This window comes from Bidens hawaiensis, unplaced genomic scaffold (assembly GCF_021521415.1).
Source record: "Bidens hawaiensis isolate Kalapana, Puna unplaced genomic scaffold, B.hawaiensis_p1.1 tig00010744_1, whole genome shotgun sequence".
Classification (NCBI taxonomy): Eukaryota; Viridiplantae; Streptophyta; class Magnoliopsida; order Asterales; family Asteraceae; genus Bidens; species Bidens hawaiensis.
The window spans coordinates 615,664-635,271 of record NW_027491824.1 but is presented as its reverse complement, the minus strand read 5'-3'; the positions used below and the strand labels follow the sequence as shown (position 1 = coordinate 635,271).

General features: G+C 35.5%; 1 protein-coding gene across 1 annotated transcript; it reads left to right on the top strand.

Annotated features, from left to right (window-relative positions):
* The first annotated feature begins 9,595 nt into the window (after positions 1–9,595).
* LOC143536178 (ethylene-responsive transcription factor ERF003-like) lies at positions 9,596–10,694 on the top strand. Its single transcript, XM_077030227.1, has 2 exons — positions 9,596–9,720; positions 10,328–10,694. Exons 1-2 carry the CDS (start codon positions 9,638–9,640, stop codon positions 10,692–10,694), a joined length of 450 nt encoding a protein of 149 aa, XP_076886342.1. The 5' UTR covers positions 9,596–9,637.
* The last annotated feature ends 8,914 nt before the right edge of the window (positions 10,695–19,608 follow it).

Sequence of the window (19,608 nt, the reverse complement as noted above, 5' to 3'; positions counted from 1 at the left end):
TTTGATCTGATCGAACTTTGAAGACGTTTCTTGAACCACTTCTAGGCTTCCCATTTCTTTCTGACCAATCTCACCCCAACACACCGGGGTTCTACATCGTCTACCGTAAAGCATCTCAAACGGTGGCATACCAATACTCGAATGGTAACTGTTGTTATAGGAGAACTCTGCCAGATGCAGATGATCATCCCAACTTCCACCAAAATCTAAAACGCAAGCACGTAGCATATCCTCAAGGGTTTGGATCGTCCTTTCAGACTGTCCATCGGTTTGAGGATGATACGCCGTACTGATGTTCAACCTCGTCCCCATAGCTTCATGAAATTTCTTCCAGAACCTCGAAGTAAACCGTGTATCCCTATCAGACACGATCGATAACGGCACTCCATGCTTGGTTACCACTTCCTTGATGAACAAGCTTGCTAACGTTTCTGACGAGATGGCCTCTCGTATGGGCAGAAAGTGAGCACTCTTGGTCAAACGGTCCACAATCACCCAGATGGTATCATGATGCTTAGCTGTACGAGGTAGCTTAGTTATGAAATCCATGGTGATGTGTTCCCATTTCCACTCAGGTATCTCTAGCGGTTGCATCTTCCCATAAGGCTTTTGGTGCTCGGCCTTGACTTGTAAGCAAGTTAAGCACTTACTAACATAATCCACTACATCATTCTTCATTCCTGGCCACCAGTAATCTCTTTTCAAGTCTTGGTACATCTTTGTAGCTCCAGGATGGATTGAGTACCTTGACTTATGAGCTTCATCTAAGATTCGACTTCTAAGATCACCATGGCGTGGAATCCACATACGGTCAAATCTAGTTTTAACTCCATGAGTGTTTTCCATCAACTCATCTTGCTGGCCATAAATCCTTTCTTTCTTTATTAACCCTTCGTCTACTAACACTTCTGACTGCACTTTGATGATTTCTTCAAAAAGACTTGAGTTCATGATCAACTTGTATGACTTCACGGTTGCAAGGACTTCCTCATTCTTACGACTTAGCGCATCAGCGACCACGTTAGCTTTACCGGGGTAATACTTAATCTCACAGTCGTAATCCTTTATCAATTCTAACCATCTTCTCTGCCTCATGTTCAATTCTTTCTGCTCGAAGAAGTACTTTAAACTCTTATGATCTGTATAGATAGTGCACTTAGTACCGTACAGGTAATGCCTCCATATCTTAAGAGCATGCACTACAGCTGCTAACTCCAAATCGTGCGTCGGATAAGTACTCTCATGGACTTTCAACTGTCTAGACGCGTAAGCTATCACCTTCCCTCGTTGCATCAACACGCAACCTAACCCTTGATGCGAGGCATCAGCACAAACAACGAAATCCTCATCACCATCGGGTAAAGTAAGGATTGGAGCTTGCGTGAGTCTCTTCTTCAATTCTTCAAAGGCTTCCTCCTGAAACTTTCCCCAATTGAATACTATCGTCTTTCGGGTCATACCGGTCAGCGGTGCGGCTATCTTGGAGAAACCTTCGATGAATCTCCTATAGTAGCCAGCTAACCCTAGGAAGCTTCGTATATCAGTCGGATTCTGCGGAGTCTTCCAATTCGTTATCGCTTCAATCTTAGCTGGGTCCACGGTTATCCCCTCCGGATTAATCACGTGACCTAAAAATTGCACCTCTCTTAACCAGAACGCGCACTTCGAAAACTTGGCATACAACTTCTCTTTCTTCAGAGTCTCCAGTACCTCTCTCAGATGCTCAGTATGTTCAGATTCGTTCTTTGAATAAATCAATATATCGTCAATGAAGACGATAACCGACTTATCCAACATCGGCCGACACACCCTATTCATCATGTCCATAAATGCTGCAGGAGCATTTGTTAGACCGAATGACATTACGAGGAACTCGTAGTGTCCATACCGCGTTCGGAACGCTGTCTTAGGGATGTCTACCTCTTTCACCTTCAGCTGATGGTAGCCTGATCTGAGATCTATTCGTGAGAACCAACTTGCACCTTGCAGTTGGTCAAACAGATCATCAATCCTTGGCAAAGGATATATATTCTTTACCGTAAGCTTATTCAACTCACGATAGTCTATGCACATTCTCATACTTCCATCCTTCTTTTTCACAAACAAAACCGGTGCGCCCCACGGAGAAACACTCGGTCTGATAAAACCCTTGTCGAGGAGTTCTTGCAGTTGGGACATCAATTCCTTCATCTCGGACGGTGCTAGACGGTAAGGCGCTTTCGCGACGGGCTGGGCTCCTGGTACTAGATCTATCTGAAATTCTATCTCTCGCTCAGGTGGCAACCCCGGAAGATCCTCAGGGAATACTTCTGGGTAGTCGCGCACAATAGGAACATTCTTCATTTCTTTCGTCTCGGCCGTAGCGTTGACAACATACGCCAGGTAGGCACCGCACCCTCGCCTTAACAAACCCTCGGCTTTTATCATCGAAATGACATTAAGCCCATAACTCTCCTTATCACCATAAATCGTCACCGCACTACCATCCAATGACTTTAACCTTATCATCTTACTTTTACATACTATCTGAGCCTCAAACTCAGACAACCAATCCATACCCAAGACTACATCGAACCCTCCTAAGGCCATAACATACAAAGTAACAGGGAACTCATGTCCCTCTAACTCTATCTTACAATTCTTAACCATTTTTGTTATTTTCACCGAAGTGTCACTTGCGGTTTCTACTACAAAAGTTTCAGACACTCGGCAGCCTTTCATTTTAGCTAGTTTACTAAACGTCGTAGCTACAAAACTTCTATTCGCACCAGAATCAAATAATACAGAAGCGGAAACATCGTTCACTAGAAACGTACCTGTGACGACATCCGGAATCTGCCTGGCTTGTTCCTGGGTCAGCATGTAGGCTCTAGTTCTGGGCCTAGCTTGATCGGCATCTTTCTTTCCACTACCTCCAGCTACACCTTCAGTGCACTCCCTTGACATATGGCCCGTCTTGCCACATTTGTAACATGCTGGCTTCGCACTGCACTCATTGGCATAATGCCCTACCTTCCCGCACTTATAACAGGCATTCGACCCCATTCTGCATTCTCCACCATGAGCCTTTCCACATTTGAGACAAACATTAGAACTTTTACCCCACTTGCACTCACCACCATGCCTCTTCCCGCAGGTCTTACACGATCTCTTCTCCCACACTTTCTGTTTCTTATCCTTGGAGTTCCATAACTGAGTACCGGGTCGTTTAGCAGGAGTGACCCCTTTCTTCTCTTTCTCTTCGTCCCTTTCCACCCTATCATCCGCGGCCACGTCAGCATAGACCATTTCCGCGAGTCCAACAGCCGAATCAAAAGTAGCAGGTTGAATCGCCCTGACTAACATGCGGACCTTTTGTGGCAACCCCCTCACATAACATTTGATTCTCTTGACCTCGGTGTCAACCATGTCAGGCACCAACCTAGATAGTCGGTTGAACTCCGTGGTATACTCACGATGCGTCATCATACCGGCTTTTAAATTCTGGAACTTCATCTCCGTTCTTTCAACCTCGGCATCTGCACAGAACTTCTTCATTACCAACTCTTTCAAATCTTCCCACTTCATCGCTCTGATCTCATCCTTAGTCTTTCTCTGCTCCACACTTTCCCACCAATACATAGCCTCATCTACGAATGACTGAGTAGCATAACCCACAGCTTGGTCGGGACGGCATTCGCTAATGCGGATAACCTTGTCCATAGCGGTTATCCACTGGAGAGTGGCGATTGCGTCTCCTAAACCAGTCAGCTTAGGCGGGTCACAACCTTTGAAGGACTTATAGCTGCACCCACCTTGTCCTCCTCTCCTATCATCGACTTTCACAGACTTATCCCCACTCGAGGCCCCTCTTTCACCTTCCCCATCCTTTCTACCATCACCACCCGCCCCTTCAGCAGTTCGCTCACGGCTTCCAGCAGATCCTTCGGGATTCAGGTTCTTCACAGCAGCAACTACAGCCTGAACGATGGCTGCTTGAACTGCAGGGCTAAGTTGAACTTCCTCGTTGTTGTTCTGGTCTCCTCCAGCTGCGCTCCCTTCATCTTCGGTGTGGGAAGCTTCTTCCACCGAGGGTTGCCGGACAAGACGAGGCCTGCCACGACGCCCAGTGCGACCCCCAGTTTCAACAAATTCTCCAGCTCCAGCCATTAGTATTCTAAAGGGGAAAACACAAACATCATCACTCAAGGAACTATCTAGTACAAGGATAGTAAGGCTAACAGGTAATAACAGTGGCCAGTTGTGATTAGCTGATCACGTTACTTTCCGTGTCCTATACACCTCCTTTTATGAGTCTATTTGTGCTGGTTCTACTTAAGTAGTTAGTCAATTCAAACAATCAATTATTCCTATCCGTACCATTCTCATATCTTTTCTTTCTCATTAACGTATATCATTTAATCATACCTTTCACCTTTACTGATCTTGCTTGAGCGACACATTGCATTCTTGAACTGGCATCTTCTTTCTTTTCTTACTTAAATCCCATTCTCTGTTCGAGTCTAAGCATGTAGGATGCTTAAATCTCTCGAACTTTGCTCTGGTACCAACTTGTAAGGCCCCGTCACCGGTAACCCTACTTTCGTGTTGGATTTACTCATAAACACAGTTCTAAATATCAGAGTTAATTAAAACTTTACGCGGAATATAAAACTTTCATAAAACATTACATATCAATTCATAATCATGTCTTAAAACATTCCTCTTGTCTTTCAAAATCAAAACATAACTTATAAAACATATCAGATCTTCAGATGCCAGGCTTTAGTCTTCTGCCATGTGTCCTCCACTCAAGCCAGCTGTCTCATCCTACTCACCTGCGTGCATACTAAAAGTCAGCTACGCTGAGTGAGTTCTAGTTAATCATACAATACTATACAACACCTTCTTACATACATACGTACTTAACCTCATAACTTTCTTTTATACACACATAAGTACTCATACCTTCATTCTTACTTACATACTTTCTTTCTTACTTACATACTTTCTTTACATTCATAATCATACGTTTTAAAGAGCCTTTCGCCCTATAACCTCACAGATATTATAAGGGTCTGGTCCCTAACATCACAGATATTATAAGGGTCTGGTCCCTAACATCACAGATATTATGAGGGTCTGGTCCCTAACATCACAGATATTATTAGGGTCTGGTCCCTAACATCACAGATATTATTAGGGTCTGGTCCCTAACATCACAGATATTATTAGGGTCTGGTCCCTTGTTTTCGAATATTAGTAGGGTTCGATTCCCTCTTCGTTACCATACAACCATACATCATACCTCGAGTATTATTAGGGCTCGGTACCCTTTTCGTAACCATACAACCGTCATTTCCTTCTTTTATTAACTTTATTACGTTCATACACATAAACATACATATCATACTTGCCATATTTATAACGTTACAACCTGACAGTACGTGCAATATCCGAAGATCGTTCACGTACCATCAGGCAATCATTCATACATATCATACTTACCATATTTATAACGTTACAACCTGACAGTACGTGCAATATCCGAAGATCGTTCACGTACCATCAAGCAATCATTCATACATATCATACTTACCATATTTATAACGTTACAACTTGACAGTACGTGCAATATCCGAATATCGTTCACGTACCATCAAGCAATCATTCATACATATCACATATATCACATATGGCATACACTTATCACTTAGGATAAATGTATTAACAACACATCAAGTATGCACACAGCCCCGAAAACATAACAAGGAATGGGGCTAGAAACTCACCTGGATCCTGTTACGCTCGCCGTTGATCGTAATTCCTTTCTTTAACTGGGCTCGGCTAACTGTATAATATTTACACATATCAATTAACTACTACTTCTCGTTTTGTATTTCTATCTATATATGACCCACAACGAACGGGGGTCCGGGGGCAGCGACCCTGGCAGCGGGGTTCTAGGGGCGGCAGCCCCTAGCGGGGTCCAAGGGGCAGAGCCCCTGGCTGGGGTTAAGCTGCCAGGTCAGCTTGGAAAAATTTTATTTTCGATAACTGCCTTAACACATTTTCCATTAGGTTTTTAATTTATTTTATAAACGAACTTCACTTCAGGCGAAGTTAAACCTCGGGCGAACTTGGCTTCAGGTGAAGTTATCCTTAGGCGAACTTGGCTTCAGGCGAAGTTAAACCTTAGGCAAACTTGGCTTCAGGCGAAGTTAAACCTTAGGCGAACTTGGCTTCAGGCGAAGTTAAACCTTAGGCGAACTTGGCTTCAGGCGAAGTTAAACCTTAGGCGAACTTGGCTTCAGGCGAAGTTAAACCTTAGGCGAACTTGGCTTCAGGCGAAGTTAAACCTTAGGCGAACTTGGCTTTTAGGCGAAGTTAAACCTTAGGCGAAGTTACCATTTCAGCGAAGTTGCCATCAGGCGAACTTGGCTTCAGGCGAACTTATCATCAGGCGAACTTGGCTTGCAGGCGAAGTTCATCAGGCGAACTTAGCTTGCAGGCGAAGTTCATTGCTTGAAGGCGAAGTTGCCCAGATGAAGGCGAAGTTGTCGCGCTGCAGATCTGTTTGCCCATAACTCCTTCGTTTCTTAGCCAAAAAACTCGATTTTGGTACCCACGGAATCGTATGATCGGCGCCTACAAATCCCAACCATCAAATCGGCCTAAAATCGACGTTTTAGGGGTCCGATTTGGGCAGTTGTGTTTCGGGTCCGATTAACCCGTCACATCCTAACCATTTTCAGTAATATTAGCTTTGCGGGATTAGTTCTTACCTTTCCAACTCAGATCTACCAGCAAAATCTCGGGTCTCGACTTCGGATCTCGGTCGGTTATGTGTGTGTTTTTGAGTGTGTAAAAGAGAAAGATGGAAATAAAATGATATCTTGGGCTTGGGATGGGTATTTATATCTCTCAAGCCCACGGACCCAAGGCCCATTCTCATTTAACCCATCTTACGTAATCTAAGCCCATGACCCGTTCCTTACTCGACATTAAATAACTAAAACGTGAAATCACTAAACATAACTTTCTTTTATTTAACATTATAAAAATTTTAGGATGTTACATTCGCGCCCCTTCTCGCCCCCTTTTCGCCCTAACCCACGCCCATTTCACATTGCCTTAGTGGCCTTTACATATACCTTCATTTTTGTTTTTATCTTGTTTGTGTACCTCTTTGATGCTTTATTAATACTGTTGGACCTTTCCCCTTATTTGATATAAAAATCCTATAAAGTAGGGATATCTGATTTATTTAAAAATATATATTATTTATAATAAAAAAACCAATTTTATAGTAAAAAAAATAAACGGGTCATGGGTCTAATCAAGCCCATATAGCTTTTAAACTGGATTATAACATCTCATTTATTTGTGAAACAATTTATCATCAAACCATAAGTATATTATTAACTTTCATACAATAAAAAAAATAAAAGTTCAAAAAATAAATAAATATAAAAAACAAATAATATAAAACAACCCCCGTAATACGGGGGATAAAAACTAGTTTATAATAATAAAACATAATTAATGAAAAATAACAACTTATACGTAATTTCAGTCACATCTTATCTCAATAGCGCTTTATAGTTTCTAACTTTTCTTTTTTATTTATCATCCCAATAGCTCATATCGATGGAGTCGTTTGGCACCTCGATGTCGACTCATCACATCCTGGGGTTGAAGAAGGTCCCAAGGGTTCGGTTGTTCGCCAATTCAAGTGGTACGTGAGTTGGGTTTAGAACGTCGTGAGATAGTTCGGTTCCTATCTACCATTGGTGTTTTTGAATTACTGAAATTTTATAATACACTGACTAGCAAAAGGCTAGACAGGAGGAAAAAAAACATTACAAAAAAATATACAGGCTTTGTAACCATGACAACAATTTATTGTTCCCTTTACATTTTCTATTAACAAAAAAAAATTAAATTGGCAATATTGTCAAAAGTGTTTTACCAAGTAATGCCAAATAAACCATCAAGCCGTCATAATACTCATTTCAAACATTGATTTCTTGGTCTTAGATAAAGAAGAAGTGTCCAAACATGCATTTTGAGTTGTTAACACTTAACACAAACATGCATTTTAGTTAATTTGATCATAGGATCAAAATTAAATGAGAAACTAATAATGGCATAAAAAAACTTGTTGAAAATCGTTTAAGAGATTGTAAACGTGCTAATTATCTATTATCTATTAGACAATGAAATGTTCAAATATAATATAGCTTAACTTGAGGTGTTACGTTTACCACATCACATGACATATCATGCATTTATTTTTTGACAATGCAGGAAATATATGTCGTGCACTTGGTCGTTTTGTCCTCATTCTACCGACTTCATCTTTAACATCTACTACTTCATCAAATTATATTTATATGTATTAAAATCAACTTTCAAAGTTTGCTTATTCGCACTAAAGTTTCACCTCTTAACTTTTTAGCCCCATAACTAAAACACTTTTTGATAATGAAATTATATTACTTTTGTCAAAGTACTTTTACCTTAAAACTTTTGCTACAAAACTTTAATCCTTTAAACTTTGTCCAAAAAAAAAATTACACTTTTAAACTTTTAGGGACTTACAAAATTTCAAGTTTGCCCAAAAAATCTTACATGTTTAAACTTTCACAAACTTTTAAACTTCTAACTATGGCCACAAAAGTTTTAATTTTTTACAATAAAACTTTTTTACTTTAGCTTAAAACTTAGCGTCACGAATCGAATTGATACTAACCAACGTCATGCCCGTACATGTTGCTACGTGCGGTATCTTTTGAATATGTAATGCTTTTAACGCGCTCCGCCTCAACACACAAGTAGAACTAGCTTATTATAAGTGTTACCAGTTGCTTTTATACATGTACATAATGATCTAGTTTTAAAAAAAAACAAGTAACTATGAAGATTACAAGAGCATCACGAATGACGCGCACAAATATCCAGTATCTCCTTCACATTGACATTGTCCGCTCTTACCCACACAAATTTCTTCTCCCCTCACAGTTCCTGACGGATAGTATACGTCCACATAGATGCACCCTTACTCTCTCCTCCACACGAGACTAACACACCCGCTAAAGAAATTCTAATACTTGTATTATAAATTTTATTTGCTAAAATATTAAAAATAAATCAAAGTATATGCATCGAATGTGGTATCATTTTATGTCCTGACCTTATCAATTAGGCACATGCACATGGGTTGTTTCCTACAATTAGGAAGCTTAACGTGAGGCATGCCCTTAATATCTAGTATAAAATCACACATGTCGATGGTTGGTTTGTACTACATTCACCTGATTTTATTCCAAATACATAATTCAATTCTTAATTTAATCAAACCAAACAATTTAGTTGGTGGTATGTTGATTCTTCATACTTATTAACATCTTGTCATTTTCCATCAGGATTTAAAAAAGTTATTAATATAAGTATGGGACCCATCCACGTTAATAATCAACATGACCACAATCCCTATAAAGATGACATGTATATATATATATAACGTGCCACTACAAGCTCTCAAGCCGCACTGCCCGCACACCGACACAAGTCCTGTTTTAGTATTCTCACTGAGACACTATCACACGACAACCCATCAAGTGTTGTTGCAATCGGTCAGTTAACACAAACCACCATGGCTAGATCTCAACAACGATACAGAGGAGTTCGTCAGAGGCATTGGGGATCTTGGGTCTCCGAAATTCGCCACCCTCTCTTGTAAATTTCTTATCTTTGGCGTCATTATAGTTCGACAAGGGTGTGCATGGGTCGGTTCAGTTTGGATTTGGGCTAAAATGTCAGTTTTGAGTGTTTGAAAACTATTCGATTTTGGTTTTCTCAGCTTTTGGTTTAGGTTCGGTATCATTTTGCCATTTATACTTGAAAATTTTGGGCCGAAAATCAAAAGTTGGCCAAAAGAAAATGAATTTTGACCTAAATTTGTTTGTTAGTTATTAATTAACTGATTGTTATACATTTGAGCTAAATATTAAACTATTATACATTATTCAAAAATTAAAATTAAAAAATAAATAAATAAAACACTACAAGTTCGGTTCGGTTTCTCTAGTATATATAGTAATATTGGAAACCGAACTAAAAGTTCAGTTTAATGAAAACATAAAACCAAACCATCTATTTCTGTTTCGGTTAGATTATTTTGACTGGTTTTTTCGGACGTTTTGGATAGTTTTTATTTTTTGGTTTCGTGCACACTTGCTCCATGATAAATTACTGGCTTTGACTAAAATTTTGACACCAACTTTTCTGGCTGTTTAGCATTTCTGTTATTAATTTTATCTTATAACAATGAAACTCTGAGCAGGAAGACAAGAATATGGTTAGGCACATTTGAGACGGCTGAGGATGCAGCACGGGCATACGACGAAGCTGCTCGACTCATGTGCGGGACAAGGGCACGGACAAATTTTGCTTACGACGCAGAAGTGTCGCGGTTGGTTTCTTCAAAGCTACTGTCCGCAACTTTGAGAGCTAAATTACATAAATGTCACATAGCATCTCTTGAGCTATCAAAGAAAACAGTGACGAGTAACAAAGAAGATAAGCAAAGCCGACAGCAGTCTCCTTGTTCCGACAAAATAGAGCATTGCAAGTCTCCTGAAGATGAATATGTAGAAGAAATGATTGAGGAGCTGCTTGATTATGGGACATTTGAGTTCTGTTCTGTTTGAAACCGTTAATGAGATTGTTAAATTATATATTTTATACAAATTGTTTATCTCACATTTTGTAGTTATGTAAGTTGATTAATACATATACTAGTGTAAAATGAAACCTTATCAAATAAAGGTTTCGAGGAAAAACAAAGATATTTAACCTCATTTGGCATATTAGGCTATGTGTAGCGGAGAGGCTACAAAATGGGGCGATTTACGTCATGTGGCGTCCAGTCAGCAAAGGATGGGTTTTGTTTTTGGGGTGTAATGGTGTTGTAGCCATATATATATCGCACACACACATGTAATATTAATAAACACAAAAAAGGCAACAAGTATCCCCCCCCCGTTACAGCTTCCCTTAGTAACTCGTGCGGTGTTCAACATGAGCCCAAACATCATGCCAATAGTGGAGTAGCCGGTCATACACAACATATACACTCAATGTAGTAACTTGAATACATTATTATGAATCTAGAAAGTGAGGACACGCCAAAACAAGAGTTAAACACACTGATGTAGTCAATAACACATAAAATGTATTACAAAGTTTAAGTTGGAAAGCTGAACGTCTACTGTACAAGCTAAACTTAATTACTATACAAGCTGAAAGTACTATTGTCATATGATTGTAACGAAGATTTTAAAGTATTCTAATTAGGTCACTCATGTAGAATAGTTATATATATGATGTTAATCTTTATCATTCATAACGTCCCCGCTACTATTTAAAATAACTAATAAACTTTTTTTAATAACTTTATGTTAATTTATTTCATAGTACACGTGCTAATACCTTTTTTGAATTTATATTTTAAGGAGAAAGTTAACGTGTAAATTAAATTAACGTGTAACTGTGCGAATCAAGTAATGTAGTTATATATACAAGTGGTATAATTATGTAATTATATTATAGCATAATTATACTATGATGTAATTACATTACACTATAATTACACTATTTGTATATATAATTACACTACTTGATTCGCACGATTAACACGTAAATTAAATTTAAAACCAAGTTATATATTAGTATTTAAAAAATAAAACAAAAAATCTAAAAAAAATACCTGAAGGTCCAAAGCCTAATATTTGATTAAGGCCCGTGTTTGAGTGAGAGTGAACCGACAAAAGAAGTATAGTCTAAACTAAAATACAAAATTACCTATGTTTTTAGCGTTCGGTGTCTATAAATATGATACTTCCGATTGTTTTTTTCTAGATTCGTCGTTGTTGTTTGGCAAGTCGTTATGACTTCTGATCACTAGATTCGTGACAATCGTCCTTGACTAGGTCGTGTTCTACATATTTAATTATCATCTACCGATTTATTTATTCAATTTAACATGTTTAATAAAATAAAAATGATATTAATTATATAAAAACCTTTATATTGTTTCATACCTAACTTATGTTGTAGCCCATGAGTCGTGTTACACGTACAAATATATATTAAGAAGTGCGAGGAACTTTCCATAATGTACTTTCAACTTGGTGCACATGCTATGTTACGTTTGTCGTATTTTCATATTCAGTCAACGCCAATACATGTGAGCCGAATACTGCCCATCACTTGCACGTGCATGTTTAAGGATCGCATGTTTGTTTTGATAAGTTAATTGTGTTTATCAGTTTTTCATGTAACTAATATAAAACATGATAAATATTAAACCTATGAACCTGTTACAACATGAAAAGTAGTAACCGCAGCAGGGTATGATGTAGTCGACATGCTTGTCATCTTGATCGAGTTCCCCTTTAGGATGTATAGTTAAGGATGGTTAGGGTTCTTGAGAGGAACCCAGTTTAGAAGAGAGAGGAGACACATGATTTACTTATGTGTGTGAGATTATGTTATGATGTTAATTTATTCTCTATATATATACACCCAATGGGAAATCCTTTATTAGCTATTAAGAGTAATATGACCCATCAACAATTACCAAGCTAATATATAATAAGGTATAATTAATTATTTTGATCTATTATTATATAAATGATAATGATTGCCATATAAATAAATATATAAAATATATTTATTCTTACATTCTCCCACTTGGCCGAGTAATCATTTATTATGAGTATTAGATAAGCCTGATCAGGAGTTAACACTCATTTTAGTTTTAAATTCAAACTGGAGCAGAGAAATACAGTCATTGAATTGAACATCAGCTCAAGACCTCCATTAATCATATTGCAGTCCTTATTTAAAACCTAAGTAGTCCTTATTATATAAATGATAATGATGGCCATATAAATAAATATATAAAATATATTTATTCTTACATTTTCCCACTTGGCCGAGTAATCATTTATTATGAGTATTAGATAAGTCTGATCAGGAGTTAACACTCATTTTAGTTTTAATTTCAAACCGGAGCAGAGAAATACAGTCATTGAATTGAACATCAGCTCAAGACCTCCATTAATCATACTGCAGTCCTTATTTAAAACCTAAGTAGTTATGATCAAAATTTTCAAGTAAGCCCTTCAGAACGTTTGATTTGTATATTTAATTCGTCTATATGTATCCAGAACATATTAAGAGACGTACAAAATCAAAACTGATGAGGAAATTTAATAGTTAATCATTCGTAGTACGATATGCAGTTGTACGCATTAATAAACCCCTCATGATTATAAGAGCTTTCATAATACTTATGGGTAATAGACCTTTAGTTATAGGATCCTTAAGCATATCTTGAATGTATTCGATATGAAAATTTAGATTCCTCAATTCGTTCATAAACGAATAATTAATTTCATATCAGAATTTAATGCAACACCTATCAAACTGTTACTGTTTGAGAAAACATGGTAGGTGACATTATCACAATTAGTCTTCAATATATAAGTTATTTGGAGTTTAATAAAACTTATGAGTCCACTAATAAATATTCAACAACATTTATTGACAACAACGTTGTAATTAATCAACATATTATGTTGTTATGACTTAGGTTGTTGTTATCAGTTCATTATGACTCCTCCATGAGATAGATTTATCTACTGACATAAGAATATATCCCGAAAAATACATTTTCTTATCTCTGAATATGACAAATTTTAGAGTAATATACCGGTCTGAATTCTCACTTCTTCTTTTAAATTATAGTCTTTCGTTTCTTTTAAAAATATTTTAATACTCTTTTAGATGTTTCACATTAATCTAGGCATATCTAGTGTGTTACAATTTTGAGTAATATCTGAACGAGTATAGAGTTGAACCTACATAAGGCTTTTACTTAATGAAGCATAAGGTAATAATCTCAATGATCCTATTATCCTCTAAATAGAACAATATTGTTTGTTACGTGTGTAAGGACCCATTTAAGATAAAACTTATAGAACAAAACTAATGTCCCTTTGGGTCTATCTCAAAATGTTATGATATCTATTACGTAAGGGATATCTTTGAGATGTTTCATATCAAAGTGTGTGAACAATGCTTTGACTTATGTAACATATACTTGTCAGAAGAATGTCATCTATATAAGGACAAGTTTGTTTTTAGTTGCTCCCACTCATCTTGAGGTAGGTACATTAATCCACTTGGTTTTTGATGAAAATAATTGTATAAATATTTCATCAAATTTTGATGTTTGCATTAACCCATATATGGATTTTATTGACTTATAGACTAAATGTTCATTAACCTTCAGTTTATAACATTTAGGTTGTTTTATGAGCAGTAGATATGTAAGTCAGTTATTAGGGAAAGTTGTTTTAATGCTCTTCTAACGTAGCTCTTTAACTATTATAAGCTACTTGAACAGTGATGATCCTCAAAGAAATGTTTTATAATATAGGTTATAAGATTCTTTGATGATTTATTCCCTTTTGAATCTAACATTTAATAATCAATTATGCTTCTTAGTGTCTTAACGTTTGTGTTAGGATTTAGTTTAGTTATGAACACCTTTAGGTGATTCAACCAAATCTCAAAACGTTAACGACTTATGGAGTCAATTATGATTGATGATAATGGTTTAATTATAAGGGGTATGATCATTAAACTTTCCAACATCCAATTCAACTTTAGTTAGGGATGTTACATAAGCATCAAATTTGGTAGGTTTTAAAACCTAGATGACCTCCTAAGTTGATTATTGGGTAATTTTAAAAGTCTCAGTTTTATGGATTATCTCTTAGTTAGGTTGCTATCATTTTCAGGATTCTAAGTGTGTAAGATTTGGCGTAGTATGGTGTACACGAGGTGTAATTGGAGTAAAATTTAATATCTCTCTTCCCCCCGCCTCTTGTACTTCTAACAAGTCATTATAAAGACTTTTACTGCTCCCACTGACCTTAGAAACCTTTAGGAAATTAGCATACTTAGGGTCAGTATATAAAGACCAATAGATTCTCTTGGTGAGGATTAATTTAGTAAGAAATCTGAATTTATCCACGTTTAAGCAACAATGAAACTTTTGAATGAGTAGTAGTAAATTCTAAAGAGATAAGTTTTGCAGGAATAATGTTATGATGGAGCAGTGTCTTGTACAAGAGGTGTATTTGAGATAATATCAAGTTTTCACTCCCCCACCTCTTGCAAATCTTGTAAGTTATGATTGAGACACTTAAGGCTCCCACTGATCTTTAATATCTCTAGAAAAAATACAAGAGAAGTTTCAATGATGTACATGACGTGGGAATCTGTCATATATATGTTAGACTTGATTTGATTCCATTAACGTCCAGATGTCATAATAAACTTAAAGGACATATTTAGAAGAAATCGTATTAAGTATATATGAACGGATCTCTTTAAGACCGCGGACCATAGAATACTGATTAGATACAAGTAAATAGCATTTTAAATGATAAAAGAATTATGTCTGAATATTCCGTTTGAATAAGTTTCACAAATGTCAGTGAAATATAACTTATGGTGGACCCATACTTATTCCTTAAGCCAAGTACTGTTTAGGGCATTTAACACATGATTTAAAATCACTAAGAATGAGATTATATGAAAAATCACCCTCATCAACCATGTCATGACTTCTCATGAAATTTGGTTTTAATAGATGAATATTATAGGTCTCATTTGTCTTTCGTTAAATTTTTATTTGCATTATAACAAAAGTTGTGAAAGTATACATTGTCATCTAGTTCTATTTTATAAATGTTTCAATCCAGATATTGATAACAAATAATATAAGAGTTTAAGGTAAGAGTGACTTTATGTTGGCTATGCAAACCTTATAACTGTCATAATGTAACTTAAGTATTGATACTAAATTCTGATTAATCTTCAGAATATTTAAGGTATCATAAAGTGTAATTAAAAGACAGTTTATCATGGTTTTAATAACCTTAACATTTAAATTTGTCACTAACACTCATGTTAGTTATTTGTTGATTTCGGGTAAACATATAGAACTAGACTCAACAAATCATGTGTTAATGGGAATATTAGGATTAGCAGACTTATATATCATTATTATACAACTATCAATTTTAGCCAGTTGTTCTTTTGAATTATGGATAGTCTTGTAATGTCTATGCCTAATCTAATGACATATTTTTGCAATGAGACTTCTCCTTAAGAAGCCTAAAGCTGGAAGTAATACTTGTATTTTGTTTATGAACCTTAGAATTATCTTGTTTTAGGTTTTGGTGGTAGTGAGTTGAATAACATCTTATTTCTAGCACCAGACATTTCTTTTCATGTACATATGTTGCTGATCAACACACTCATCTTCCTTTGTTACTTCTGAGTGTTATAGTTGATTCGTAAGGCACCAAATTGTACAACTGAAAATTTTAGTATGTAATGTACTAAAAAATGTATTTATTTCCATGTGTAAGCCCTTAATTTTATGGGTCATGGTATTTTACATTATGATGTAATCGGTTATGCCATTTAACCTTATAGTTAGAATTTTCAAGAAAGAATGCATGCATCTTATGAGTTATTTCGATTGGTCTTAGGAAAAACTAAATCAAGAATAACTCTAATGATAGCATTTATTTAAATAAATTATTAATTATCATTATTATAAGAGACATTATGATTGACGCATCCCATTTGTTATGCTCTAGTTTTTAATATAATGATTGTTATTAGAAAGAGCAGTAGGATAGCCATATCATGTCTTAATGAATAATTAAAATTGAGAAGAGCTAAATGTTATTAAAACTCTTTATGAGACGAAAGTTCATTCAAGTTAAGCCTTTATGTTTTGTAAAATTTTATAATATTTAAGGTTTACAAAACATTTAATTAGTTAATAGTGGAAAATGTTTAGAGTAAGGATTTCTAAGTTTCCGGTAGGACCTTATTTTGCGGAATTAGTTCTCGGAAATTTTGGGTTCCCGAGAATTGCCAGTTTCCGGCTTTTAGTGGGTTTTTCAGTATTTGGGTGTTTACATGATTTTATGAAGTTTTATGGAAAATGTTGATTCCGGTATTAGTGAGTTTTCGGGTTTATGGGTTATGACCCCAAACTATTTTAGAAACTCATAAACTCTTAGAACACATAAGCTATTTTAAGCCCATAATACATGATTTTTAAATAGTCCATGAACCCGTAAACTGGTTTAAGCCCTTAACCCATTATCTTTATTAACTAAATTAATAATAATAAGATTTTGTTCAAATCTTTTTAATGATTAACAATTATATTTGTTTCCTATTTTAAGGGGATTCAAATCTTTTAAGAAAATATTAAAACTTCTAAGTTATCCAAGATTTGAAAAAATATTTCCCTAAATAATCATTAACAAATTTTAATCCAGATTTTGAACAAACATATGTATAATTTTCGATAATAATGATGAACACAAAGAACATTATCGAAAATTTTAGCAATTAAACATAAAAAAAACTTGGAATCGAAATTTTTAAACATGAAATTAACGGATTTCGAAAATATTAGAGTTTACTAAATATGAATTTTAGCGATTTTAAACAGTTTCATATATTGTTTTCGTAATAGAACATGAAAAAGAAACCGAAAAAATTAGGGTTTATCAAGTTTTAGTCTATGTCTTCTGATTCAATTCTAGATTTAGGGAAAACATGAAGAACTGATTAATCAACATCACTCTGATGCCACATGTTGATCAGTTCTTCATGTAAGTAATAGAAAACATAATAAATATTAAACCTATGAACCTGTTACAGCATGAAGAGTAGTAATTACAGCAGGGTATGATGTAGTCGACATGCTTGTCATCTTGATCGAGTTCCCCTTTAGGATGTATAGTTAAGGATGGTTAGGGTTCTTGAGAGGAACCTGGTTTAGAAGAGAGAGGAGACACATGATTTACTTATGTGTGTGAGATTATGTTATGATGTTAATTTATTCTCTTTGTATATACACCAAAGGGGAAACCCTTTATTAGCTATTAAGAGTAATATGGCTCATCAACAATTACCAAGCTAATATATAAAAAGGTATAATTAATTATTTTGATCTATTATTATATAAATGATAATGATGGCCATATAAATAAATATATAAAATATATTTATTTTTACAAATTGAATATTTGGGCATGTCTTTGTTCACAAAATGTTAAAACGTAAAATAGAAAAATTGTTAGATATAAAAGAAACGAGGCCGGCAAATTGAAAGTTGCCAGGACGACTCAACTTACTAGGGTTAACATTAAGTAAATTGTTATTTTTTATTAGAATCGGCTTGAAATTGTTATTTTTTATTAGAATCGGCTTGAAAGGGAAAATTGCTTAAATAACGCATTAAACAATTAAACTACCTACATGACCATTTGGCTAGAAAAATGATCTTCTAGACTTTTAGCTTTCAATAAAACACCTAAATCATGCGACTTCGAAGCTCTAAACTAAAAGAATCGTGACATTTGACAAACTTTTCACGTTGCTATTTGCTTAAAGCTTTGGAATCATATAAGTGTTTCTTGGAGAGGCTAAAAGACTAAATTTTAAGTGATTTGTCGTGTATAAGCGTTTCTTTGCATGCTTCATATTGTCGTTGTCTTTCTATATATGGATTATCTATTACTTTTATTCTTTCTTACGTTCTCTATTATTGGTAGTTTACTACGGTAATATTGTTAGTACTTTTCATACGGGCATCATTTGGTTGGTTATATACTTGTATGCATGCTAGATATATGCACTCTATGTTACTGATATACTTTTCATCTTCACATACCATGTATGGAGTCGGGGGTCTCCCCAAAAGCAAGATCTCTATGGGATAGATGCATGGTCTGCATACATCCCACCCTCCGTCCCCAGACCCTACCTATAGTTTTTCTACACTTTGAATTATACTGGATATGGTTGTTGTTGTAGTAGTGATTTTAATATTCTATTTGCCTGGTTTAAACTTCGCAGTCACTCGAATTAATAATTTTATCTTGTATATGATTACTTTGTAAGTTGATTAAGGATATGCGAGGAATGGATACATATTGTGATGCTAAAAATAAAGATAAAACAAACTTACAAATATAACATGTTGATGAATTAAACTTTTGTTATATATATAGTAATAGTGTCATCATATAAACATAAGTTTAAAACCATGCACGTAAACTAGAAAAGACTTAAAAGTTGAGAATAACACGACCCACCTTTGATTAATCATACACGTGGTTTGACCGAAAAGAGCCGAAGTACGATTAACTAGTAGAGAAAAATACGGTCACGAATATAGAAAGTAGTGAAGGTGCGATAGTATGTATGCATGGTAAAAGTATTGGCACATGCGTAAATATAGTGTCCTAAAGTGTTGGGTCTTCTCTTGATTAACATCCACAAGTTTAAAAAAGTAACTAAACAAGTATGTATAAATAATATATACATTCATTCATGTAAATTGTGATGGTAAAATAATATTACTTAAGTTCATCTCCTGTTAGTTAATAATTCCACCTCTGTACCATATTATAGTTTTTATTATTTACTATCTCTTCCTTCCTGCACGAA